Source organism: Merops nubicus, unplaced genomic scaffold (assembly GCF_000691845.1).
Source record: "Merops nubicus isolate BGI_N331 unplaced genomic scaffold, ASM69184v1 scaffold35850, whole genome shotgun sequence".
NCBI classification, from domain to species: domain Eukaryota; kingdom Metazoa; phylum Chordata; class Aves; order Coraciiformes; family Meropidae; genus Merops; species Merops nubicus.
Window position 1 is genome coordinate 14862 of NW_008585514.1, and position 10263 is coordinate 25124.

The 10263-nt window shown below is 46.5% G+C and overlaps 1 protein-coding gene across 1 annotated transcript in view; it reads left to right on the forward strand.

Moving 5' to 3' along the window:
- Positions 1 to 9675, forward strand: part of LOC103780044 (vitamin D3 hydroxylase-associated protein) — an 11526-nt gene extending 1851 nt beyond the window's left edge. The window contains exons 3-15 of the mRNA XM_008947695.1: positions 1 to 16; positions 361 to 494; positions 813 to 1019; positions 1581 to 1621; positions 2245 to 2369; positions 3132 to 3257; positions 3969 to 4066; positions 4543 to 4642; positions 5202 to 5245; positions 5896 to 5935; positions 8088 to 8196; positions 9091 to 9236; positions 9547 to 9675. The exon at positions 1 to 16 is cut by the window's left edge and continues 164 nt beyond it. Of these exons, the coding sequence (XP_008945943.1) occupies positions 1 to 16; positions 361 to 494; positions 813 to 1019; positions 1581 to 1621; positions 2245 to 2369; positions 3132 to 3257; positions 3969 to 4066; positions 4543 to 4642; positions 5202 to 5245; positions 5896 to 5935; positions 8088 to 8196; positions 9091 to 9236; positions 9547 to 9675 (1315 nt within the window). The remainder of the gene's footprint in view (positions 17 to 360; positions 495 to 812; positions 1020 to 1580; positions 1622 to 2244; positions 2370 to 3131; positions 3258 to 3968; positions 4067 to 4542; positions 4643 to 5201; positions 5246 to 5895; positions 5936 to 8087; positions 8197 to 9090; positions 9237 to 9546) is intronic.
- The last annotated feature ends 588 nt before the right edge of the window (positions 9676 to 10263 follow it).

The window sequence follows — 10263 nt, forward strand, 5'->3', positions numbered from 1 at the left end:
CCACATTGATTGCAAGGTATATCCCTAATTCCTCTGCCTCTTGGTCTGGGGCTGGGAACAGCCCAGGATGTCCCATCCTTATCAGGACCAGCTAAGAGTTCCCTCCGACAGGGATGTTTTGGACCAAATATTGCAGGACCAGCAAACCTACTTTTCTTCTGTTGAAAATTTTGTTTTCTGCAGAAATTTCTAACATACTCTGGTCTGTTTTTCACTGGGGTAGTCAGGTCCTGTTCTGCCTGTGAGAAATATTAGGGGGGATATTTGTTACAGGAGGCATCAGAACTTAGGTCTGTTGTTAGCACAGCTCCTAACAGCATCTTTCCTGGTACCTAAAGAGCTTTGCTTCCCATCCCCAAGGGCCACGTCTCCTCTGGAGGGATGGTGAAGTTTCTGGGCCAAGTGAAGGAAGAAGACAGCGTCATTGTCCAGGTTCTAAAGAGCCAGGGAGCAATCCCTTTTGTGAAAACCAACATCCCACAGACGATGATAAAGTAATTGTGTGTTCACCTTCATGAAAACACTATGACAAGTGACTCTTGCTCTCTGAGAGAGGGTGGGCCTGCATGCACAAGCTCCCACCCTTGTCCAAGCTAATCGTGCATGTTAATTGCCTCTTTGTTACAACTTGAAATTATTTCTCTTATATTCAATGCCTCTTTCTTCATAAATTCAGCTGTCCCAATAAATCCACTTCATGCTGATTCTACCTGCTGGGATTAATTCCACACTCATGCCTGCTCTTGGTCCCTGTATTTATGGTTTGCAGGGACAGAAGTACCTCACTTACCTGCTGATTTTCTTCTCCTCAGCTATGACTGCAGCAACCTCATCTTTGGCCAGACGCTAAACCCTCTCAACCACCAGAAGAGCCCTGGGGGCTCCTCAGGAGGCGAGGGAGCCCTGATCTCAGGGGGAGGTTCCATCCTGGGCATTGGTTCAGACGTAGCTGGCAGCATCCGCCTGCCATCCAGCTTCTGTGGGCTGTGTGGGCTCAAACCCACGGGTAACAGGATCAGGTATGTCCCAACATCTGTTCTCTTCTTCCTCCTACTGTGGAGACTGCAAAGTGTTCTCCAGAGCGCATCAGACTTTTGCAGTAGTGTCTGTGGTTTCCTCCAGGCTTAAGTTAGCACCCTAACCTGCCTGTTTCCTTGGTCAGCTAGGGCTAAGGACTCTATTAATGACATGTGGTCATCTCCATCCATGAACACAGCAAAGACTTATCCAACTTTTAATAGCCCTGGCCAGGAACCTGAAAGCAGATACTACAAGGTTGTCTTCTTTTCCGCTGTTTTCCAGCCCTTTCTTTTCTTTTAAGGGTTTTCTGTTTATCAGAGATGGCTTGTTCACAGAGGAGGAATTAGATGCACTAGGGAAAGGAGATAATAAAAACTGTCTTTAGCCTCTAGCAGCTTACAGATCATGGAAGTCTTCCTCGCCAAAAGTGTCAAGTCTTTGAAGGACCTTTTGCCCTCTTTGATGTTGACCAGAGCCAAAAGGGAAGTCTGCAACTCTGCACGGTCATCTGCCTTACAGCAAGAGCTGCTGCTAATCTGCTTCTCCCTTTATGTTCCTAGCAAACTCGGTGTGGTTTCCTCTCTCGCAGGAATGAAATCAGGTAAGTACACCCAGATGATGTTCCTACTGCTAAACCTTTGCTTCTTACATCTCTTCCTACTGCTGAAATGCCAGGAAATGTGTTTGCTGAATTATGTGTCTCATGACAAGTCAAAACCAGTGATCTATTAGACCAGGGCCTTCCTTATGCTATTGTCTTTTTGCACCATTTATTGTGTTCTAGGTGGTGGTGGGTTAGCAGCATTTGAACATAATCGAAGCAACACCCATTTGGGCAATGTAATATGTAGCAGTAAGAAATGTGAGATGTGCATCCCAAAGGCCTGGGATGTTTCACTGCAGATACTTCCAGTGGCCCATGCTGGCTTCAGCTGCTGCCAGGTGGCATCACTGTTGGCAGGAGTGGTGCAGTCCTTGCCCATCTTGGGTGGGCCTTGCGCCTGCAGAAGCCTGGCCCAGAAGGTCAGCCTCGGGAGGTTGCCTCTGTTCTGAGACTTATGGATTGTGCTTGCTGGACCTCCTTGCTCGCTTCTTGTACATTACACTCCTTCCCTGTTCCTCTTCCCTGGCCTGACTGAAACTCTTACGTGCTGGGCCCCTAGCAGTTCCTATGAGAGCGCACCAGCCCGTCTGCCTGCAGTGACAGGAGCGTTGTGCTTGCAGTGACAGGGATGCTGGGGCCGATGGCGAGAGACGTGGACAGCCTGGCCCTCTGCATGAAGGCACTGCTCTGCGAGGAGATGTTCCGGCTGGACCCCACCGTGCCTCCCCTCCCCTTTGATGAGCAGGTAAGGCTCGGAGGCAATCCCATATCCCCGTTTGCCCAGAAACAAAGTGAGATCTTGAGAGATTCCCAGATGGTTTCGTGTCTCAAGACAGCGAATGGCCCAGGGAAGCAAGTGTCCTTCTGAACAGAGGACAGCCAGCATGAGCCACCAAAAGAAGCAGCCACACAGCACGGTTGGCAGGTCCACGTTGGCTTGCTCTGAGAAGACCTGCCAGATGCTGACCCCTCCCCTGTCAATGTCCAGAACTAGCGGGTTGGCTCCATCATGGCCTGATCCCTAAAGGAGCTGATTTCTTCTGATCAGAGGCATTCACCCCTCACACTTTTAATTAGCCTGATTTAACAGTCACTGACCTAAGAAATCATAGCCCTTTGTAATTAGCTTTCTGCTCAGGTCCTAGGATCCTAGGATATTTCTCTTGCTTCTGACACCTGGACAATACAGACCAGTCACTTACCCTAGAGGAACAGCCCCTAAACTCTGTCCGTATCCAGGCATCCCAGGCACATGGTCTGCAGAGGTGCTACTGCACCTGTGGTCTCAAAGCTGGGATGCGTTTGCATGGCAGAAGACAGTGTCAGAAAGACCATACCAAGGACCAGTGCTGCAGACGTATGTTCTGCGCAACACCGCTTTCCACCAGCCCTATTGCTCCAATCATTCCTCTAACCCAACAGACCTCAGCTGCTTCCTCCCTGGGCCCTGGGAATGGTCCAGTCTTGTATGTCTCATATGCACAATTGATGGCTTCTCTTCTCACAGGTTTACACCAGTTCAAAGCCACTTCGGATTGGGTATTATGAAGGAGATGGGTACTTCCAGCCCTCACCCAGCATGAAACGAGCTGTCCAGCAGACAAGAAAGCTCCTTCAGGATGCAGGGCATACAGTGGGTTTTCATGCCTGTAGTTGCCTGGAGCCACTATCCTGCTCCTTACAGAGTTTGGACAAGTCACCCTTCATCTCTGTTTCGCTGCCCATAAAATAGTGACCATCTCACCCTGCTGCAAGGGTCCCGAAGAGGAAGGCACATGCCACAGTTTGTTTCCCAAACCGAGGCTTGCTAATGTTCCTGGCCTGGCAGACAGGAGAATCACCTTCAGATATCTCCAAGTCACCCTTTTCTAAAGCACTGTTCTTTCCATCATGTTTGGTGTTCCTATAAATATCAAACTCGCAACAGTTTCCCTGATCCTTCAGATATTAAACACAGTTTACAGATTTCTTGGTGGGTAAGTGGGAAGGGGGTTGGAACAGTTGATCCCCCCCAGGGACCTCTTCTAGCCTCAATTATTCTGTGTTTCCACCCATGGGAATTTCTATATGGGAGCTGTTCCAGCGATGCAAATTAATTAAAAGTACCTGGTGTTTTGAAGCCTCTAAAAATTTTTCTCTAACATGTGAAAGAGTGAGTCTTTCAGGTCACAATATATGTTGATGCCTTGGAGACAGGAAAGGACAGTGGGCAGATGCTGCTAGCCCAGGTCCCTAACTTTCCACCACTTCCCACTCACCTCACTTGTGAGGCAGGGAGGTTCACAGCAGGCTATATGAATCATTCATCTTTGTTGCTTCTTGAAGGGGGATGGTTTTCTTGCAGCTTGTTCCCTTTGCACCGCCCAAGATTGACTACATGGTAGATGAGTTGTTCACCAGAGGGATCTTCTCAGATGGCGCTGCTCACCTGGTAGACTGCTTGTGAGTAAAACCCTCATTTCAGTGTGGGCCGTGAGACTTGGCACTGTGTAGCCAGTGGCTGCATCTAGGGTGTTTTTATTCTTGTGGGGGCAAATTGAATAATGGGCAGCAGAGCAGCAATTTCTGGAGGGATGAATTTAGGATGAGCAGCGACTAGTTCAGAAGGACAGGTCACACACAGAGGTAATGTGGTTAATAAGACACAATGTGTCAGCAGTGCCGTGGCTCTGGTTTTGTGTGTGTGATTAGTCCATGGCATGTAGGAAACATCACACATTATAGAACATCCTACAGTGGTGTGGTGCGTTAGCCCTGGCTAGTGGCCAAATACCCACCCATCTGCTTGCTCACTTACTGCTGGCAACTCCCCTCTAAGACAAAACCTGCTTTAGAAACAACAATGGGGTTGCTCACACCATGATGCTCAATTCACAGATGGCTTTTCCTGACTTCTTTTTCAATCTCTGCCCTTTCAGCAAAGGAGACATCGTGGATCCCAACCTGAAATCCCAGTTCAATACTTACAGGCTTCCTACTCTGATGAAAAGGATCTTGGCCATCATTTTGAAACCCATAGTAAGTGTGTGGATGTCTCTTCTGTGTTATAGGAAATCTTCAAGGTGGAAGAGTTTCCATGTGTGGGGAGGTAGGCTGCTGCCCTCTACAAGTGCTTTGCTGCTTCATGTTATGTGTCTGATGGGCTTCGTGGTGAAATATATTTAAATACTCTTAGTCCCTAAACTCAGGCTAAAACTTAGCAAGTGGGTCTGCCACCCTTTTATGGGAGTTTTGCATGGGAAGGTCAAAGTATGATCTGTTCTTAGGAACCCATCAGCCAGCAATGGTGTCTCCAAAAGAATGGATATCACCAGCAAGGATCTAAGCAGCATCCCCACATCCAGAAGATGGTCTCCAGGGCTAGCAGTGTGGACTAGAGCCTTTTGGGCATAGGTTGTTGTGATTAAATGTATAAATTAATGTGGGAGTAAAACCCCTTCATTTGGAAACCATACCTGTTCTTCAGAGCTGCTTCTGGTAGGACAAGAACTATGTGCAAAAGGCAGTCACACAGTAGCCAGCTATTTCAGCTGCATTGCTGTTTATTAATCTCAAGTTTTTCTGTTCCCTCCGAAAGTACCCACGAATCGCTCGGGATCTCAACGCTCTCTGTGGAGTGGGGTAAGATGCACTGATGTAGCTCTAGAGAAAGGGGAACCATATGGATGTGTCCACCAGTTCATGCAGGTAGATGCCAGATCATGGGGCTGTGCAGCACAGGCTGGGCCAGATGAATATGTGCTGCCTCAGCACCGCCTGAGCTTAGCACAGTGTTATCCAGGGCTCTGAAGCCAGAGATTGTTTTTAGAGCTCAAGATCCTCACTGTGGCATGGCTAGGCAGCCTCCATGGAGATCAGCACACATAGATAGAGGCTACCTTCCCCTCAGAATCAGGTGGGTTCCGGTAGCCAGAGCATCACATGTGCCAAGTTAATGCAGAGGTCTCTGCAAGCGAGTGTGGTGGAGTGTGAAGTACCTGCCCCTCCAAGAGTGATGAAGACACACCAAACTGGGAGCAAGCGAATTAAAACACAACTGTGACCTATGTCTAGGTGCCAGAGCACCTAGACCTGGTGGCATGCTTTTAAAGTAAGCTCTCTTGTTCTCCCTGCAAAGATGGGTGAACCCAGTAGAATCAATCAGCTGTGTGATCCTAGAGCTTTTCCCAGAAGGGTCACGAGGTTTCTGTAACAATGGGCTCTCTGTGCCTTGTGTTAAAACTTTTCTGTTGCCACAGTCCCAAAGCTGATTAATTCTGCCACCCTTCCAGGTCTGCCAAAAACCTCTGGGATCAACATGGAGCAGTGGCGGTAATGTGACACTTTTTTTTTGTTCTTCCCTTACTAAATACAGTGCAAGATCCCTATAGTTTTGGAACGATTGCTTTGAGTCTGTGGTCGATTCAGGGTTGCAAATAGATCATGGGGAAATAACACAGCTGGATTTTTCTTTGAAAGTCAAGCTTTGAGAGAAGCGCCAAAAGCTCAAGCCAATAGCTATTCATTTACTGGAGGATGGGGAGGAAAGATTATCCTTTGCCCTGTATTTTCTAAGCAGAAATAACGTAAGGACAGGTGCTACAGATGAGGCTTCATTTTTTCTTCTTTCCGTCTCTTGGTGCAAATCCTTAATTTCAGATGTTAGGTGATATTGTCACACGCTTTGAACTATCAAGCAGAGACCTTAGGAGTCAAAAACTGGTTGTGAATTCTTTGGCTTAGGTGGAATTTGTATGAATTCATTTGGGATCAGGAACATAGCACAGCACAAGTTCTCCTGAACGACTGAGTCCAAGCTGCTTACATACCTATCAGGTTCCTCTTTAAAACCAGCTAAGTTTTATGTTTGCATTTGTTCTTATTGGCTGGCTCCTCTTCTCCCTGCTCTGATGGGTGGAAACTTTCATATTTCCCCTGCTGTTTATTCACTTCCAGCCTACCCTCATTTTTTTTTCCTGTCCTTGAGCTTAAACTGTGCCTCTCCTCTCTGGTATTTTCCACCGCCGCCCTTGTCCTTCGTCTATTTATAGAGAGCAATTGTATCCCCTTTCAGCTGGTGTTTTGCAAGGCTAAAGAAGCTGAGCTGTTTTGGTGTCCTCCCACAAGGCAGGATCTGTGTTCCCTGGGACACTCTTGCAGCCTTCCCAGAGCAGAAAAGTGCCCCCTGCCCTCACCATTCCTCCTCTAGCCGTGCCCGTGGCTGTGCATGCTCACTCGCAGTGGGTCTGACAGATTACAGAGCAGAGGGAAAACTCCTACAAACCTGCCTGGTCACTGGGCTGATGGGAGTGTTTAGAAGGAAAAGAGTTTGGGGTATTTTTAGGTGAAAACAGATTTCTTCCCCATGCAAAAAAAAAAAAAAAAACCAAAACCAACCCGAAACAAAACCAAACAAAACCCCAAAACAGACCAAAAAGAAAACTCTCAAAAAGATTTCTCAGCCGCAGAGATATTTTGGACTGTTTTTCTTCAGTGAAACCATATTCACATTTTTTCATCTACTGCAAATGAGCTGATTCAAAACTTTTGGCTAGTAACCAGCTTTTCTCTCAGACAAAAAAAATCAGGTTAGCTACACTGGCTGTGTTTCCTGGAAACCCACCTCATTTGTTGAATTTCATCAGGAAGGATCTCAGACTGCGGATTGAAGTTGAAGTCAGACTCAAAAATAGCCTAGTGGCTGGGGCTTTCATTAGAGATGTGGAGGACCCTTAAAAGAAAACTTGGGGTAAGAGAGTTGTACAGAACAGGGGCTGGACCATGGGATAAATGTGTCCCTGTAAGCAGACTATGGCTGCAGAAGCAGACATTCTGTGGTCCATCCATGTCTATGGATTAAGACAAAGTGGAACAGCTCTTTGAGGCTGGATCTGTTCATTGGCTGATGTTCAGCAAAGCTGTGGTAAACAGGACTACAAATCTAGATCTCTTTTGGATCTACAATAGAAGCCTGAAGTTGTGCCTCCCGCACTGTGCAGGGAAGACTTCAGGCTTCCACAGTGGTCTCTTGCTGCTTCTTTTTCTTACCAGTATCTTAATGCAGTATGAAAACAGGTTTCATGAAAATATTTTTAATTAGTCTTGTGGGTTCTTCTACCAAAATTGTCAAACCTTTGGGGAAATCTGACTTTTTAGTCAGCTAGATATAATTCTTCAAACTATCATAGATCTCCGTTCAATAAAAGTCAAAGAGAAAACTGTTCACAGGAAGGATGGGACTCAAACGGTTCAGCTCTGAAATGCCCACCTAGCATTAATGTCTAGGTCCAGGCAGCACATGGTATTCTGACAGGAAATCTAAGGGTGGAAGGACAAAATCCATTGGCTCTTTTGAATCACAGCTCAGACTTTGATTTTTCAGTTGTATTTGGGAAGGTTTTCTCCCTCTTTTTCCCATATGGTAGGCATTGATCTATCACTTCTGTCCAAAAGACATTGTCTTCTCCTCTGTCTTTCCTTCTAGGCGTACTGCACTGAATTCATTGCTAAATGGAGGAAGCTAAGGCTGGATGTGATCCTTTGTCCTGCGCTGGGGCCAGCCTTTAACCATGGCTATGCTGGGAAGCTGTTTGGTAATCTCCATTGAGGTGTCTCTGAATTTGTCAATGGTGGTACAAAGAGCAGAGGTTTAGGCAGAGCTGGAGCAAGATATTTTGGTCTCTGGGACATTCCCCAAAAAGTGTGCAGTGCTTGCTCTTCCCTCTGGGGAGCAAAGCAAAGGAGAAGTCTCCTCTGGGTGGGTCTTCTCATTCCCTCACCTCATCTGCAGGTGCTTGGATTATTATGGGGCAGCAATCAGTGTCACATCTGTCCCAGTCATTCATGAGTGGGTTTCCCCTGCATCATCTGTTCTGTAGAAAGCCCAGGAGCTACTCTTGCAGCAGAGAGTGGCTGTGAGGAGTGTTGTCAGAGGGGTAGTAGACCTTCATACAAGGCCGGGCTCTTCTGAATGTGACCATCTTACTTTTCCCAAAATTTTGTAAATAGCAAAAAGGCTCATTCTCTGTGATTTGCAGAAAAAGGCATATTTTTATAGATTCTGGCAAACAGTCAGGGTCCTCCATGTCTCTAGCAGTAACCCTTTGGGATCCAAAAACCCCAAGACGGTGTTACAGAACTGGACATCTGGATTGTCTTTAAAAGATAGCTGTGATTTTTCCCTGAGGTATGGGAGTCATAGATGGAGACTGAATCATATCAAATACTTGTATCTGTCTCTCCCAGAGAAGATCTAACCTCCACCTGACTGACAGGTGAACGCGTGGGTCTCTCTCTTGTCTCAACAGCTACGTGGCCCTCAAACCTCTCAACTGAAAATCCCTTTAAAAGCATCATGTTTTTGTGGTTTCTTCAGTTCCTGCAACTCCAGTTTACAATTCCTGCAACCCAAATTATCATCTGAAAGTCAGTACTGGCCCAGCACTCTAAATTTTGCCATTTTGTGTGCTCTGTGTGATCTCTTCCAGCTGCAACCTCCTATACCAATTTATATAATGTCTTAAACTTCCCTGCTGGGGTGGTGCCAGTCAGCACAGTCACAAGAGCTGATGAAGAAGAACTGAAGCATTACCGAGGGCACTATGGAGATCCATGGGATAAGAGGCTGAAAGAGGTCAGTGGGGAAAGAGCGTAAATCCTAGCAGAAGGTTATCACTGGCACAGTGACACTTCTGGCACATTGTCCTAAAGCTTGTCCACGTCACCTGAGGAGAGTGAGAGCTTGTTTAGTAGTGCTGTTTGGATACATCACGTTACTACCATCCATGTGGTGCAGCTAGGCTAGAGTACTTTAGCCTGACAGCTTGCCCCCTTTTGTGTCTCCCCTCGTCTTCTCTTCCTGTAATGTCAAAAGACTGCATTGTCTCTTGTGCCTCCCCCGTTGCTCTGGTGCTCTGACTCAGCAGCATGCTTAATTTTTGCAGGCTGTGGAAGGAGCCGTGGGGCTGCCAGTGGCCGTCCAGTGTGTGGCTCTGCCATGGCAGGAGGAGCTGTGCCTTCGCTTCATGAAGGAGGTGGAAACGCTTGCCCACGGCACAAAGAGAAATGTGTGATTTCTGGGAACCTGCCTTCACTATTATGAATTTTCATTCCCTGTTCTTCACTCCAGCCACCTTCTCCCTAATGCACAAAGTAGATAGTGACCTGCCACTGTTTCAATAAACTGGCAATAAATGCTGTTTAAAAATTGTCAGCGAAAATACCATCTCTGTTGAATCATCTTTCTTTGTTAAACAAGAGTCAAAACAACAAAAGAAAGACATGAGAGTTAATGCTGGACCAAAGGAGTCCAACAACTATAATGTAATGATATATGTTGTATGATATGAGACCATAGAGCTGTTTACCCCAATATTTTTACTTCCAACAGTGAGCAAGAGCAGATGCTTATGGGAGAGTATAAGAGATATATATATATATAACCTGGTAAGTGCAGGATTCCCTCTCTGGCTGTGCCATTAGTTGGCCAAGAAACTTTTTGGAAAAGACTTGCAGTCAGCCCGTCATTTTTAATAGCTGCCAAGAATCTTCTTCTTCATTACCTTGTTGGGCCCCTTTCTGAACTTATTTACTGTCTTGTCCTCTACAACATCTAGTGGCAGTGGACTTTGCAGTTTAGTTGTGCAGTGAGTAATGGAAAG